Source organism: Pavona decussata, unplaced genomic scaffold, assembly GCF_977016875.1.
Source record: "Pavona decussata unplaced genomic scaffold, jaPavDecu1.1 SCAFFOLD_105, whole genome shotgun sequence".
In the NCBI taxonomy this organism is placed as follows: domain Eukaryota; kingdom Metazoa; phylum Cnidaria; class Anthozoa; order Scleractinia; family Agariciidae; genus Pavona; species Pavona decussata.
The window spans coordinates 1,435,001-1,452,442 of NW_028145519.1; the positions used below are offsets into that span (position 1 = coordinate 1,435,001).

The 17,442-nt window shown below is 38.5% G+C and overlaps 1 protein-coding gene across 2 annotated transcripts in view; it reads right to left on the reverse strand.

Moving 5' to 3' along the window:
* LOC146471301 (substance-K receptor-like) overlaps positions 1 to 17,230 on the reverse strand; it is an 18,488-nt gene extending 1,258 nt beyond the window's left edge. Inside the window, exons 1-2 of one of the 2 annotated variants that reach the window (XM_085121090.1) lie at positions 17,135 to 17,230; positions 1 to 1,742 (exon numbers count right to left, since the gene is read on the reverse strand). The exon at positions 1 to 1,742 is cut by the window's left edge and continues 1,258 nt beyond it. In XM_085121090.1, the coding sequence (XP_084977216.1) occupies positions 631 to 1,710 (1,080 nt within the window). In that variant the 5' untranslated portion in view covers positions 1,711 to 1,742; positions 17,135 to 17,230 and the 3' untranslated portion in view covers positions 1 to 630. Of the gene's footprint in view, positions 1,743 to 6,822; positions 6,987 to 17,134 lie in introns of those variants that run through there. The other variant, XM_085121089.1, reaches the window with a different exon arrangement.
* Between the last annotated feature and the right edge of the window lie 212 nt (positions 17,231 to 17,442).

The window sequence follows — 17,442 nt, forward strand, 5'->3', positions numbered from 1 at the left end:
CGATCAAATTTATTAAGCAAGAACATCTCTTGTATTCCTGTCTAATCATGTTTCAAATGCAGCATCATTTTGGCAGGCACAATGTTTTGTAAGTTTCTCACTATTTAAAGAAATTTACATCAATGTCCAAATTTATTCCTGCGTACTACTTTATGAAATATTCGTGAGCATTTTCTCTTACTTCGTAAGAAAGTGTGATTTTCACTGTAGAAATGTGAATAGACGATACTGAATCATAAATTAGAAAGCTCTGACGGCCCGTAGCTCTGTCATGAAGGCAAAATATTTTTTATTTCAGAGAAATAATATATCATGTGAAGGCAAAATGACAATGCTTGTCAAGGTGGTTTAAGATTCTATGGAGACGATTTTCTGAGCTGCATATTTTACTCTATTCTGCAATTATTCCCTTTTATTCTTATAGTAAATTTACCGTTTCAGTTTACAGCACAATGACTTAATACTTTTTTAGACTTTTTTTTACAGTTAAACTTTTTTCTCATTTTATTGGTAAGAAGGTTTACAATCCAAGCTGGCACCTCAAATTTTAAGTTGAAACTACTCTAAGATTTATTAGCATTCTAAGAAGGGCAATAATTTAAACATTTTGTCTTTACAATTTTCCAATCTTCACGAAGTTTGCTGGGTAAGTTGCCTCGAAGTCGATCTTGCAGTCGAAGGCACGTTCAGTTCTATATCATTAGTATGAAACCTCCTCGACCATAAGCAGTTAATCAAATCTTTCAATCCTTGGCGATACCTTTCACTTAAACTGATATAAACGCATGGGTTCAGGGACGCATTTGAATAGAAAATTAATCTCGTAGCTGAAAACAATTTGCCCATTCCACATGGTAGATGCCAGTTCCATGCAAAATAATAAACAAGTGCGGTTACAGTTACTGGAGTGATGCAAAAAACGAAAAGAAAGACAATGATTAAAATCTTTTTCACTATCGCGGCGTCTTCTCTCTGTCTTTGTCGCCTCAGCGTTCTGCTTTCGTCAAGGTTTCGTTTTTTCAGCTCCATCAAAATAAGTGCATATAAAGTGAGAATTACAGAAAGTGGTAAGAAAATTAAAAGGACTGAAATAAATATGAAGTAACGCTCTTGTGTCCGATGTGGATCAAAGTTCGGTTCCCAGGTAAACGTGCAATACGACTTGTTGTCTTTCATAGTAAGTCGAGCAGTATAGAAATACGGGCTGTGCATACACATAGCAACGACCCAAGTTATGGCAATTATCACCCTACAAACCCTTGCTGTTATAAGTGGAGGGCGAAATGGGAAAGCCACTCCTCGATATCTGTCGATGGCTATAACCACAAGGCTTTGAATGGACACCGCGACAGAAATGTCTTGAAAGAAGTAGACCAACTTACACAGAATCAAACCCGTTAGTCCGTCTAGCAGCCACCTTCGAGGACCAGTAAAAATTTCCACGAGTTCTCTTGGAATAGCAAACACAGACATAAGAAGATCAGAGGCGGCCATGTTAGCGATAAGAAAATTGGTCGTTGTCCACATTCGTATATTTTTCAAGACGATGGCGATTACAGCTAAGTTTCCACAGAGCGATATTATCATGATCAGGGAATAAACCAATGTCTTGATACATTTTACAGACGTGCTTTCAGGGTACAGCTCACAATTCCTGTCTTGGGTTGAGTTGACGCTTGTTTGGTTTTCAGTGCAGTTCAATAAACACATGGTAGGGACGGTTGATCTTTCCCAAGGCTATGCTAAAAAAGATATAAGCAAAATATGGGCAGGGATAAAAAAAGAGCACCTGTCGCCAGGTAATAATAATTTGCATAATATAATGGTTCCATGAAAACTATCTTTAACCTAGATTGAACTCTTACGGTTTTTAATTATCAGCGGGATATCTAGGTAGGCCGGACTACTTCATCGTTTCACGTCAGATATATTTCCATATTAATATTCCAAAGAATGGTGATCTTTCTTTCTAAGACAATTGATATTGAATAGCTGTGGAATAATTGAGTTCTTCGTCACGTTTCTGTCGCGCTGAAGACAGTTAAAACCGGTTGTAGATAAAAATCGGAACAACACTTATGGTCGACCTGATTAAGTCATTCACTTCTCAAGATAAAGTGTAATACTGGGATTTTTTTTGTGTGCGTAGTTTTACTGCGATTTTTTTTCCACTTTTTATCTAAGATGTGACTAACCAGTTTAATGAAATTGAAATGTGACGTATGAATTAACTCAGTGAGAGGCTTTCTCTATGCGTTTGGCCATACGTCAAACTGTTAGTGTCATTTCGCTTCCGTAGCAATTTATAGTCTGCTTTATTGTGCACATACCCAACCGAGTTAATATCTTTTTAGCAGCAAACCTCTAAACCCCAATATCAACTTGAATATAATTCAAAAACCAAAGACAAAGGAAATCATCGCACCGTGACGTGTTTGGATATCTGATGAAAAACTCCTCGTTTCAAAATCATTTTGTTTGAGAAAACCTCGAAGTTCGTCAAAAATACTCCGCTACGCATCGTGTTTTAAACTCTCTTCTCGGTGTTTGATTTGTTGTGAAACACTGTGTCTCGTGTTTGATATATTATAAACTAAATTCGATTTTGAGATGGCAATATGACTTTATATTGACGGCTAGTTGGGAGAAAATATATTCCGCTTCGCGGAGTCGCGAAGCGATGGAGCCCAATACGGAATATATTTTGTCCCAACGCCGTCAATATAAAGTCGTATTGCCGTCTCAAAATCTAATTTAGTTTTTTATCGCGATACTGATATTTTGTTGGAGAGAGTAAACGGATAAAGTACAAATCGTGCGCTGATTGAAAGAGAAATTCTTACTTCAGTTAAACTGTAGCCATGGTAATATCCGTTCGCGAAATTTTTTCTCGGGGCGGGTAATTTGAATTTTTGGCTTTAATTTTTACGTCAAAACGAAGAAAATGCAAAAATTTACAGTCCATAAAGCACCTACCATTGATGAAATAGACGAGCTAGTAGGTTTGAACATTTTACCAGCAAATGTTATTGAAAATTCGTTACCGCCGAGACAAAAACAACAACATAAAAACAGTGATGAATAAACCTCACAACCCTACAACCAGAAGCAAGAATAAAAAGAGCAACCATACTAGTACCCAAAAACGAAAACAGAGCATTGTTATCCTAGCTTAGATGCCGTGGAGATTTAGAAATTTGAAAGAGACCAAGCGGCGAAGAATACTGTAAAAATTACTTAGTCTGCCGTTCGGCGCTACGACAAGAAGATCAAATTGACAGACCTGAGCTATGAAAGAGAACGCAGCAGAGCTCTTGAAGCAATTTTTTCAAGAGATATGAGACATCAGAAAAGAAACAGATCCTTTTGCTTTCAAAATGCGATAATTTATTGGAATTTAAGCTCATTGTTATTTACTGTGGCCGCTTTCCCACTCAAGAAAGTTTTTAAAGTAAGCTTAAATTTCTCTTCACCGAACTTTCGCTGACCTTCATGAAAAAAGTTGTATTCGCTGTATTGGTACATGTTCACCACAAAAAAAAAATATATATTCTAAGTGGTCCTTAAACAATGTCGGGAAGCTTTGTAAACTCAAATGAAAAGAAATAAACAACACCATCCAACGTCGCATGTTCATTCACAGAAGTAAAATTTTGATCTATGCGCGCCGAACCCATTTAAGTGCCGTGCTGTCATGCTTACATGACAGTTTTTGAGCCAATCAGAAACCGTTATTTTGAGACGAGAATATCGCAAAATAACGTCGTCTCAGCGCAATGGGAAGATCCCCCAGGATCGCGATAATACATAACATAGCCACATCGCTCGAGTTATGATAGCAAGTGACCATTTTATTTAGTTTTTGTATTTGTAATTATGTTACAATTCCAATGGAAAAAAAACTGGAAAAAATGCTTACGTCTGAACTGCTTAAATGAATCTTCCATATCCCTCATTATATAGAACGGCCGACAAGAGTCCTAATTATCAACTCGCGCGAGTCTTACCGTGTAGCATGAAAATTTTGCTGGTCCTAATTTTTGCGGATTGACCTATTCGGCTAACGCAATGTTGTACCCAATAGGCCTTATCACGGTTTTCGACGCCATTTTTACGAGTAGGCAAACACGTCTGAGATAACAGTGTTTGTATGGGAATCCGATGTCAAATAATTTTCATAAAACATCGCTTCTGAAAAATTCATGAATTGGAAACTTTTAGCACTAGGAAAAGGATTTTTAGAAAAAAAAATTGGAGGGATGCAGCTGTGCCAGAAAGCGTCCAGTCGTGTTTTGAACTTTCCATACATTTCCCTGTATTTTTTTCCCGCGAACTATTTTTAGTAGCAGTTTACGGCTGGTTCGCTATACAGACAAATGTATGGAAAGTTAAAAACACCACACGACGCTTTCTGGCACAGCTACATCCCTCCAATTTTTGTTCTTAAAATCCTTTGCATAGTGCTAAAAGTTTCCAATTCATTAATTTTTCAGAAGCGATGTTTTATGAAAATTATTTGACATCGGATTTCCATACAAACATTGTTATTTCAGACGTGTTTGCCTACTCGTCAAAATGGCGTCGGAAATTGTGATAAGGCCTATTCAAATCCTTTGGGCATAAAATGTTTTGTTCTAAGTATTTCCATATCATTTATAATGTAAATGCAATAAACAAGAATCTTAACCCCGGGGGATCTGAATTGTGTACAACATTGGGTTTAGCCGAATAGGTCTATTGACCTCGATCAGCAAAAATTAGTTCCCGAAGAAAAAAAAAACACCCGCAAAATAAAACGCCGCAAAAATTAACTCCCTTCAGTCAAATTAAAAACTTCACTCTTAATAGATCTTAATTTTAAGGCCAAATTAAACATTACTAGTCTCGTTTTATTTTCGAAAAACAAAAATATTTCAAATCAAGAGACGCGCACGAGTTATCAACAAGAACGTTTTTTCAATTAACAATTGATTCATGCGTCAGCGTGCTTCATCGAGATATGAAGCACGCGGGAAGTTTGGAGAGCACGAAAGATGCGTAAGAGTTGCTCGAGGCGTAGCCGAGAGCAACTCTAGCTTCTTGAGTGCTCTCTCAACTTCCCAAGTGCTTCATATCTCGATGAATGCACAGCTGACGCATGAATCAATTGTTTTATAACATTTTCAACGCGGTAGTTTTTAAACCCGTTGATTCTAGGTTGGCCAGAGGTTTCCCAAGCATTCAGCCAATGTGCAAAATGGCAATAAACAACCCCATGTTCGGTAAAAATACACATCTTACAGGGTAAAAAAGGCAACACCCCTTTGGTCTACAGTAGTTAAACTTTCTAATTATGGAATAAAATACACTGGTTGCTAATTGAAAATTTTCCAGAAAACAAACTTGAAAATTTGATCCTGGCGTTACATGGGAGAATTCTTTCCGCTTGCGAGGACATGTCGGTTTGTTTACGCAAGATTTACGCAGTTGTCACGTCTCAAGAATGAAAATAGAAAGAAAACAGACAACTGAAGCTTCCCTAAATGAAAAATTTATTCAATTAAGTCTTTGCTCTAAGAAGCAAAGGCGTACAATTTTTAATCCGAGACGATGAACTCGCAAGTGATTTGAAGGAACTGCAAGTCCATTTTGAAGTGAATTTATCGAACCGTGTGCACGGTTTTCAAAAATTTCGCAACGAAACTGTTAGGAATACAAAGAAGCTTTCAATCAGAAAAGTATTTAAGTACAAATTCACAATCAAACCTGTAATTTCTTGTGAATTGAATTCCCACAAGTACTCGAACGTTACCAAGAAAGTTCGTGGCGTATAATCAGTAAATAATGATCTGAAATGTCCGCTTGCTGATCGTCGGCTGGATAAAACAACAATATCTCCTTGAAGCACAATTTCTTCGCCGTTAATTATCGGATTTCCGCTTTTAAAACTATAGAGTGTTCCTTAGCAGTCTTTCTTTCAGTTTATCGTTTCGAAAAGGTGTCTTTTCCCTCTGAGAAAGCGAAATTGGCGCCTGAAAATTAATAGTTTTGCGAGACACGATGTCACGGGCCTTGTTCTCTTTTTCCTTTTCTTTAGGTTTTTTTCGGGAGTTAAAAACTCCAATCCCGAAGAAAAAGTGGGAAGAGCTTCTTCATCAGCTGGTTCCCTTGTTGTCATCTGTAGTTAAACGTTTTGCTGAAGATTTCTCCCGTTTTTGAATGCAAAATGGAGAAAGTCGCTCACCGAGTTCTCGAGGCATTTGTTTGCTGACGTCATCAGCGTGCACAATAGGAATATGAAGCACGCTCGCGCAATTGAATTTGATTGCACGAATTTACTAGCTATGTTATAGATGAATTTCTATCACCCGCCAGAGTGCTATAAGCCGATTAAAATGTGTCAGAGTCGATGCTTCCCGTGACGTTTTTTCGCGGTAAAACATACGGGGTCGTTCATTTCATGTCGCTTCTCTTCCTTTTGTTTACGTTGCAACTTGTGATTTATTCACACCGAGTTTTCGCTTGTGTTCGTTTTGCGTATCGTGTATGGAGAAAAATAAGAAAGAAAAGAGTCTGTGGTTGAAAACTAAGACAAAAACTGGTCCTAAGAAAGAAAAACTCTGGCCGAAACCGCATAAGAGCATGGTACAATAACGGACGTATCGAGTTCTTCGAGGCCCTTTCCCTCGCCGCATATTGTGCTCAACGCTGGCCTCAGGTTGCGAGTGAAAAAATCTCCATCATATACCTGCAAAGCGGTAAAACTCGGATATTAAGCTGCAAGCTTGCGACGGCAATTTATTCGCATGGATAATGGTATATATAAATAGTATTTCAACGTACCCCAGTGACCGCATTTCAGCCTGCAGCTGTTCTTTCGGATCAATAGAGTTCACCGTCGAGGCCGCTGCAGTTTTCCTTTTCTTCGAAGAATTTTTTCTGCCGGGTATTTTGCAAGGAAATCCGAAAAATTCTGACTGGTAGTAGAGCTGCAGTCACGCACTAAACTATTTTCCGCGCGATGCTAACCCATGCCAGTAATCTCAGGGGACTCAGCAGTAGGTCTCCTTTCATTTTATTGGCTGTCGGTATCGACGGCATCCACAGTGTTGAAATATGGCACAGCAAGGGCATAAAGTGTTTGTAAACCTTTAGAAGCGGAAAAAACCTACTTTGTTTTTACGCAAGTGTGCTTTCTTTAAAGTAATTTATGCGTACGAGAATTTGACGGATTGCCTTGAAATTTGACCCGAAGATTTCCAAGACATCGAACAAAAACGCCGTGCGAGGGATTTCCGTTTTGTACAATTGATCTCTCGCAATGGCCTTTGTCGTAAAAAAACTTATATGATGATGAAAAACTTTTCGTATCGTTAAGTTTTTGATCATCAAAATTGACAGAAAAATTGCGAAGCATCCAGTAGGAATATCGAAAAAACCTCACACGGTTTTGAAGATTAATGCCTTGTGATTGATATGATGCAGTGGTATTGATTCTGTGGTCGAATTTCATACCCGATAAATTCGCTCAAAGAGACGTCAGTCGTTTTGGGATTTTTGGACGCACTCTCCTTACGGTTTAAAAAAAATCAAAGCGAAGTAATTTGTAGCGGATAGTACATTTCATTAGCTTTGTACTGATATATATTTTATGGTTGTTGCATTTGAGATAGCGCGCAAATATATTTTTCGCGAAGGACACCCGCGAAGGTATACGGTAACCTTAATTAGATGTTCTGCTGCTTGAACAGAGCATCGCAAAAATAAGTTCCCGCAAACCACAAAAACTCTCCAATCCGCAAAATAAAACTCCTGCAAAATTTTCGTGCTACACGGCACTAGACTCTCATTTGCAGAATAAGTTTGAATAGAATTCTCGTTATTAAACTGTTCTCGAATCTTGAGGCAGAAAAGTTGGAACGTATCTCCGATAACTTATTAATGAGCTACAGTTGGTGATCGAAGTATTTAAAAAAGGGTTTTTTTCCGTAACAGTAGGAAGCTGCTACACAACTCTAATTAACTGAATGCAAAAATTTGCTATAGATCTCGTTCCAAAATGCCCATCATTGATTTCCATTTCCTAGAGAATAGCTTGTAAACGAAAAAAACAAAAAAGACCCACCGATTTGCCAAAAAAATAAAGCGACTTTTTTTTGTCAAAGTAACAGTGTGAGGGCGAGACTCTTTTTTCTAATAACTTGTTAAACACCTCAACTTCCCAGCGTGTGATACTTTTGTTCTCCTTCAGTTTTTCCGGTGTCCTGTAGTATTGTTGATTTTGCTGCAGGCGTAACCAAGAAACCAATTAACGTGAAAATCGACGGGGAGCCGAGTACTTTTCTCCGTACAGATTTCTTTATCTTCCACTTTTTCATGGTACCTTTTGAGCCTTAAGCTTGAGAGCCAAAAAGGCCATATGTTTTTTCTCACGTACAGCTGTACGGATTGCTGCAATTCAATATGATGTGCTATTGACGAGTCTTCAATAGCAAAGTATATTTTTTCAATCATGGTTTATGATGGTTTAATAAAAAATGTCATTGCGTCTTTTAGATGAATTACAACATATTAACAAGAATAACAAAATAAAAATTATTTAAGGACGTTCGCTCGAAAACGTTCTGCCTCACGGATTTTTTTTTCATACTTTAGGTATGGTCAGCTAATAACTTATTGACTTCAGAAATGCAAAAAAATTGGGGGTTACCGACTTCGTTTCAGAGATATGGCGCTGGAAAAATACCCTGATTTTGAAAAGTTGGGCCTTCGTAACTCAAAATGATCTCCATAGTTTTAAGTTTAAAATATTCAAGATAACTAACTGGACACAAGCTATTTCAGTCAAATTTTATCTAAGGGTGTATGTTTCGTAAATTAGTCCAACTGGTGTCATCCTTGTAATTAAATGTAGCCCTCAGAGAGGACATTTGCGATCGTCACACAGCCAAAAAAAGAGAGCAATTCGATGGCGCGTGGACAGAAAAATAGAAAATAATCAAACTTCTGCCCCATAGATTTTTTCATTTTTCCCTAAAACGTAGACAATCGATAAAGAAAGAGATCAATTGAAAAAAAGTGGGGGTCACCGAACATCTAAGAGAGTTATAAGCTAGAGAAAGTAATGGCTGCAGTGACAAATTTCCAATGTCACGTTTTGCCTGACAGGTCGGAGAAACACTGGAACCTAAACAGGGTTATCTATCCCATAATTCACAGCTCACAATGGTTGCTCGAGTCAATGTTTTCGTTCGAGTGTGCTGTCAAAACTCTGCTTGTTTAAGTTGTTTATTGTTATTCTACCTTCACAACCTATACAGCTGTTTAGCCAATGCCAAGAAAATCGAGGCGAAAATGTGAGAAGTAAGCTTAGTTATTTACCTAGAATGGGTATGTGGAGATTGATTGTACACAGGATTGGTGATCAATAAAATTGCTCTCTTGTACGGTAAGACTTTCTCGTTTGCTATCAAAACTTAAAAAAGCTTAAAAGTGACTTCGTTTGACGAAGAGACTACATAAAGTATTGCATTTCAATTATTTTGTTATATCGAGAGTCAGGTAAATATATAAATCTCTTGGCGCGAAATACCCGCAGGTATCAGCGCCTTTTCTTGGACTTTTTGTTACAACCTTAACCCGACTAATCGTTTCACGTCGAGTTTTCGCTTTCAAAACTGTGCAACGGAGATGAGTTTCCCCCTTTTCCCTCTTTTTAATGCTGTCACATCGGCCGACATGTGTGTTTACCTCCTTGTATCGTCAAGCATGAATTACGCGTGACATTTCGTGGCGTGTGCGTTACTGACGCACTAAAGATGCGCATAAACAATTAGCGCGAACGTCCTTAAGTGATTTTTTCTTTTTTTTACTATAATTCAAAAACATTACTGTTGATGGGGCCGAGCTAAGAGCTAGCCTAAATGTCAGTTACACATGAGTTTAAATTTCTAGAAAGTAGAATTTCTAGAGATTAGCCACAAAGATTGAAAAACCATGGTTGGAAAAAAAAACTAAAACTATTTTATCTGTCCGCCATTTTGGCAGCGTGTAATTGGTGCTGTTGCGGAGATAATAACCCGGCCGTGGCATTGCGAGCGTAAAGGAGGTAGATGACGGCGATAACGCGATCCTGGTAATTGTACCAGGTGTGTGCTATTTTTTTCAATGACTTTCTGGCAATAAATTGTCTGAACCACTTACTTTCTCCATAAATGGAGATGAAATAAAAATATCTGCGGTCTTAAGAAACTGTGGGCTCAGGTTAAATTGTCACGTGATGCAAGTGACGGGTGTTGTTTGTTTCGAGGGAGTGCACGAGCACGAATCTGGTAAAATCATAGCTTTATGAGTGTTTTTCGAGCCATTTTCCTCTGCAGAAGCCCCCATTCTGGCATCATTAAACTGGAATGTGGGTAGAGGCAAGCCTCTGAAAGAAAACAGAGGTGAGAGGTGGTTTCATGCTGACTGAGTCGCCAAACATGCTGTGTAGCAGACATGGAGGCCCACGACTGAAGTTGTCTCTCTGGCCGTTTTGTGGATGGATTCCAGGACCTTCCAAGGCAATTTGGGCGAGTTTGGAGAAGTAAAATATCATCGCGCAGAATGCCTGGACATCATGAATAATTCATAGCCACTGAAGCGGCAAATTCGAATGCGATCGCGCTTTGAAAAGCTATAAATTAGAGAAGAATGGGCCAAAACTAGGCAACTAGGGTTCACAAAATTCACTTTCCCGAGTCTCAGAAATGATAATCTCAAGGTTCACGCACGGCTTCTTGAAAATTAAGGATTAGTCTACAATTTGCACCAAAAAAGATTGAAATTGAGAAAGTAGTAGTTTTTTATGTTTTTCCACTTGAATATACAGTAAATTTTGCAAATTTTCGTGTAGACAGTCATTTTGGAGAACTGTTTTGGGGAAACTAACAGACCTACTAGACTTTCACGCACGGCAAATGGCAGACGAGTCTTTCCTTGAAAAGAATCCGTTTTAATTTTGAAAATTGGTCACGAGGAACCTTTATGTTTTTCAGTTTGAAAATTGTTGGTCGTAGTTTTATTTGAAAATGGCGCGTTCAGAGCTGGCGAGCTATTGTTTTCAGCCAAGACATGAATAACGATACATGTCAAATGAAACAATGCCTATTGTTGAAAACCACTCCGCATGAAAAAAATAATTCTTAACTACCGCGAATTTTAAATTGCCATATGCATCAGCTGTTTTACTCACGATCTACGGACAAAACAAAGATGACAGCGTGCGCGACCAATAAATACAATAGTGATCGGGAGCTCTTTTCAGAGCTCTTCGAAAACCCGCTCCGTCCGTTGTTAATTCACATCGTGCCGCCATACGATAATGTTATACACTCTGCTTACGATTTTCAACTGAACAGAGAAGGTATATGGAAATCATTGTGGAGGGACGTTTGCCGGAAACCGGCTAATTTGTTCGACCATCCTTTCCTTCGCCTACAAATTAGAGGAATCTGGTTGCGAGCGCGAATGTTCTAGTTAAAGCTTCTCTTTTTTCGCAACAAAGAAAAGGCACGCGCGCGCGAGTTTTTTCGAGCATAAGCTACTCAAGATTCAGGCGCGACAAGTATATTCACTTTATTTAAAAATCGACATTTGAGTTTTCGTAGGTTCGAATGCCTGCGAAGGCGCCACATTTGTTGCCGTGGGTTTGGCGGAAGGTAAGACTTGCCCTATTCACAATTAGTATAAAGCAGGCCAAACGGCCTTTCAAAAAATTCGATCTGGTATACTATTGAACGTTAATACACTTGCTGCCGGTGCGCACTTATTCAGCCATACTGCAAAGGTGCGATATTAGGAAACAATAGAATGAACAATAGCTTATGTGGCCATTGTCTTTAAGCTCCGACCTGACAAGTTAATGAGCTAAGCGGTATTCCCTGCGGAGCACGGCGCGCGTAGATTTGGACCAATGACAGTCACTCAGTTTACACTTCACCGCTAATATTACAGATCTATAACTTTTGCCGTGCAGTAAGTAAATGTCCCCAAAACAATAGGCATTCTGCGCGATGTCAATGCAAATGGATCCGAAATTTTGCTGATAGTACTGGATGGCTCGACACTTATAAAAGTAACTATGAAATGGAAAGGGCAGGAGTTCTACGCTCGCGCTATGGCTGAATCACCCAGAATTCGTTTCGGGCGTGAACGAGGCAACGTGAGATAGGCAAGACTGGCTCTGATAAAATGGCTGAAGTATAGCCCTTGGAAAGCGTTGAGAGGAAAACTTCCAGTCAGACACCAAGGTCTGATCTTGAGGTTTGCTGTAGATGTAGACTTTTCATTTTCAAACAAATTATTTGGATTAAAAATTGACGATAAGTAAGTGTAATTGTTATTTGTCCGAAAAATTGGCATTTTGGGCTTTGTTGCCAAACAAACGGTGATATGCAGCGAAAAGCGGGAGGTGTAGTCGGTTCGCTGGGTGTGATGATGGCAATATACATCAGCTGGTGCCATTCACACATTATCATGACGTTGTAGCTTAAGTTAAAGGGACACAGTCACCGAGTGCACATGCGCATTAGATACCATTTCTAAGCTGATTTGCATATCACACTTCATCGCACTTCTCGCGCTGAGAAGCGCATCCCTTTGAAAAATCTAAACAAATCTTGTCGAGTCGAAGTATTTGGCAGTCAAAATTGTTATAGTGATTATAGACCTAATGTCATATTAGGACACTCATTTCCTTGATACCATGGAGAATTTACTGATGGACTTGTTCAGGGAAGCCAAACGTCAACGAATACCTCTGAAGTCGAAGAATCATTTAATATCCGGTCGTGTGAAAAATTATCTTAGCTCTTTCTATGTTTCACAGTGTTTGTATGGGAAGCAAATTGAGTTCAAATATTACAGAATATGTCAATTTTAAAACGTAACGAATCGACTGAACTGCAGTGGAGCGAAACTACTTTGTAGCGAAACGACCGGTAAGCTATATTTCTGCTGTCAATCATATATTTTGCTTTTATAATTTCGTTTCTACAGCTTCTCCACTATCTAAACTTAGGAACCAAACCTATGTCATTGCAAGAACGCTTGCTCGATCCGTAGAAAACAAGGCTCTACTAGAGATTGTCGACTGCGTACCGAAGCTTGTCTTCGTCTGAGCTCCTAACCAAGCAGCCATAACGCGAAGTTCGAATCGTTTACCAAGATTCCCTCCGCACAAACCTTTCGCCAGGTTGAGAAAATGCGATTTTCCAAATATATATCATGGTGATTTGCTCTCCAATGTTTTTGATTGATTTCTCTTGTTATTTTAGTCGACGCAGGCGATTTCTTCCACATAGTGCCTTCACGTTTCCCACCTCTTTTTTTCATGTTCGTTGGAGACGCGATCCATGCTGTTTTTAACCAAATATGAAAAAATAATATCACTGATAGGATGAGCAAAAGCATACTGAGAAACAGGTTTTCAGTAAAAGATTGAAAATCCAATAAAACACCGGGAAGATTGAAGCGGATAAGCGATTTCTAGATGTATCCGACGCTTACTTTTGATTTCAGGTTGAGGTAGACGTTTTTCAAACTGACAAAACTAGTGTCCAGGTCAGCGTGGTCACAAAGGTGACTGTGTCCCTTTAAACAAGAAGCAATTCATAGAAGCAAGAACGGTGTTTTCGTCGCATATATGTGTTGTTGGGATGAAAAGGGTTAAAAGAACTTAAAGGCATAGATCGTATCTTCAGTCTAGGCGGATGCAATTAAAAAGATTAAAGAAAATGCGCATGGCGCGGTTTCGTATCAGTACTGATACTAATTCAGCGACCTTGGCATTTTACGCAATCTGATTGGTGCGCTATTTTGGAATAATCTGCATTTTCCACCGCCCAGAAGGTAAATAATGCCCTTGCTCGTGAGTCTGTCAAGCAAATCACTAAAATTCACGAAAGAGATACACCAGTTTTCCCTAAAATATCTTACTGTTTTTCAAGGTAAAGCGGCCATTTTGCTATCGATTGTTTAGTATAAACGAACTAATGGCATCCATACGAGGTTTGACGATTAGCTGAGAATGACTTTTTTTCTTTATTCTAGCATTTTTTGGAAAACTTATCTTTAACACTGTTAAGAACAATATTAAAGTAGCTAAATTCAATAAATACCGGAGAAAGTTTTGCACGATGAACATGACGGCGGGTGACCTCGAAGAAGACGAAATGTTGGCAACCACAACTGAGTCACGAAAAGCACTCTCCACTGGCTTGCTATATATTTAGTAACGTTCCACGTAAAATATCGGCACCCCAAATGCATGTAATACATATAGGTGTTTCATACTTAATCATTGACCTAATTAAAATGAAGCCCGCTGATTGTTTGAACACAGAAACGTCAAAAATTGGCCTTGAAATGATTTTATTATTATTATTATTATTATTATTATTATTATTATTATTATTATTATTATTATTATTATTATTATTATTATCATTATTATTATTATCATTATTTTAATTTCGCTATTGTCAGTCCCAGAGTCCTGTTTATTGTCTATGCCGAGTTTCGTTGTCATGGGAAATGGGGAACTCGTACTATTAAAAAGCATGGTTCTTTCTCTGTGGTCGACATATTGGATTTCCGTATTTAGTCTTAGGTTGCATTCGATTGACCTTCTTCCGGAATAAGAATAAGAAGAATAGCTGTAGAAATTTGGGAGGCCAACTCTACAAACACTATTCCTGACACATAAGAATTTAAGAGCCGTTCTTGTACTCAGTCCAGTAACTCCTAAAACCTCTTATGAGGGTTTTCTTGTCATCGTTGTATGTATTCCTATTCCCGAATAGGGTCAATCGAACGCACCCTGAGTTTCACGCGAGTCAACAAAGACCAAAACTTACAATATCAGCAAGCTCACCTGTTATCCATGTTGTGCAGTAGTTGCACGCACACACAAGCAGACGAGGGGAGACAAATTAAGTGACACGCGAGTGCCACGTACACTTATCTGAATTCTCGTTAAATAACTGTTCTCGAACTTGAAGCAGAAAAGTTGGAGCGGATTTTCGATCACTTATTAATGAGCTACAGTTGGTGATCGATATAACGGGGTTTCTTTCCGTAACAGTAGGAAGCTACTACGCAACTCTAATTAACTGAATGCAAATATTTGCTATAGATCTCGTTCCAAAATGCCCGTCATTGATTTCCATTTCCTAGTGAATAGCTTGTAAACGAAAACAAAAAGAAGACCCAGCGATTTGTCAAAAAAATAAAGCGACTTATTTTTGTCAAATTAACGGTAGGAGGGTGAGACTCCTTTTTCTAATAACTTGTCAAACACCTCAACTTCCCAGCGTGTGATTTATTGTTCAGCATAGTTTTTCCGGTGTCCTGTAGTATTATTAATTTTGCAGTGGAAGTAAACAAGAAACTAATTAACGTGAAAATTAACGGGGAGCCGAGTAATTTTCTCCGTACAAATTTCTTTATCTTGCACTTTTTCATGGTACCTTTTGGGCCTTAAGCTTGAGAGCCAAAAGGCCATATGTTCTTTCTCATGTACAGCTGTACGGATGGCTACAATTCAATATGATGTACGATTGACGAGTCTTCAATAGCAAAGTAAATTTTTTCAATCATGGTTTATAATGGTTTGTTAATAAATGTCATTGCGTCATTTAGACGAATTACAACATATTTACAAGAGTAACAAAAAAATGATTTGTGTTTTTTTTTTTTTTTACAATAATTCGAAAACAGTACTGCAGATGGGCCGAGCTACGAGCTAGCCTAAATGATTACAAGTATAAATTTCTAGAAACTAGAATTTCTAGAGAATAGCCACAAAGATTAAAAAACCATGGGTGGAAAAAAAAACCTAAAACTATTTTATCTGTCCGGCATTTTGGCAGCGTGTAATTTGTGCTGTTGCGGAGATTACAACCGTGGCATTGCGATCGTAAAGGAGGTAGATGACGGAGTAAACGCGATCCTGGTAATTGTATCTTTTTTGAAAGAACCTTATGGCATAGATCGTATCTTCAGTCTAGGCGGATGCAATGAAAAAGATTTAAGGCATCTCGGTAATGGGCATCGAGGAAGAAAATGCCCATGGCGCGCTTTCGTATTAGTATATACTAATTCAGCGATCTTGGCATTTTACGTAATCTGATTGATGCGCTATTTTGGAATAATCTGCATTTTCCACTTCCCAGAAGGTAAATAATGCCCTTGCTTGTGAGTCTGTCGAGCAAATCACTAAAATTGATGAAAGAGATACACTAGCTTTCCCTAAAATATCTTACTGTTTTTCGAGGTAAAGCGGCCATTTTGTTATCGGTTGTTTAGTATAAACGAACTAAAAGCATCCGTACGAGGTTTGACGATAAGCTGAGAATGACTTTATCTTTATTCTAGCATTTTTCAGGAAAACTTGTCTTTAACACTGTTAAGAACAATATTGAAGTAGCTAAATTCAAGAAATACCTGAGAAAGTTTTGCACGAGGAACGCGGCAGCGAGTGAACTCGAAAAAGACGAAATGTTGGCAACCACAACTGAGTCACAAAAAGCACTCCCCACCGGTTAGTTATCTATTAACGTTCAGTGTAAAATATGGGCACCCCAGTTACATGGAGTACAAACAGGTGCTACATACTAAATTATTGACCTAATTAAAATGAAGCCCGCTGGTTTTAAAAAATTGGCCTTGAAATGATTTTATTTCTTATTATTTTTCGCTATTGTCAGTTCCAAAGTCCTCTTTATTGTCTATGCCGAGTTTCGTTGTCATGGGAAATGGGGAAATGGTTCTATTTAAAAAGCATGGCTCTTTCTCTGTGGTGGCCATATTGGATTTCCGTATTTTGCCTTAGGTTGCGTTTCATTGACTTTCTTCCGGATCAGGAATAAGAATAAGCGAAATAGCCGTTAAATGTCTCTTTTTAAGAAATTTGGGAGGACAAATTCTGCAAACACCATCGCTGACACATGAGAATTTAAGAGCCGCCTTGTACTCCAGTAACTCCTAAAACCTCTTATGAGGAATTTCTTGTCATCGTTGTATTTATTCCTATTCAGGAATAGGGTCAATCGAACGCACCCTCAGTTTCTCGCGAGTCAACAAAGACCAAAACTTACAATATCAACAAGCTCACCTTTCATCCATGTTGTGCAGTAGTTGCACGCACACACGAGCAGACGAGGTGAGACAAACTGAGTGACGCGCGATTTCCACGTACACTTATCTGAATTCTCGTTATGAAACAGTTCTCGAATCTTGAAGCAGAACAGTTGGAGCGGATTTTCGATAACTTATCACGGTGAATGAGCTACAGTTGGTGATCGATATAACGGGGTTTCTTTCCGTAACAATAGGAAGCTACTACACAACTGTAATTAACTGAATGCAAATATTTTCTATAGATCTCGTTCCAAAATGCCCGTCATTGATTTTCATTTCTAG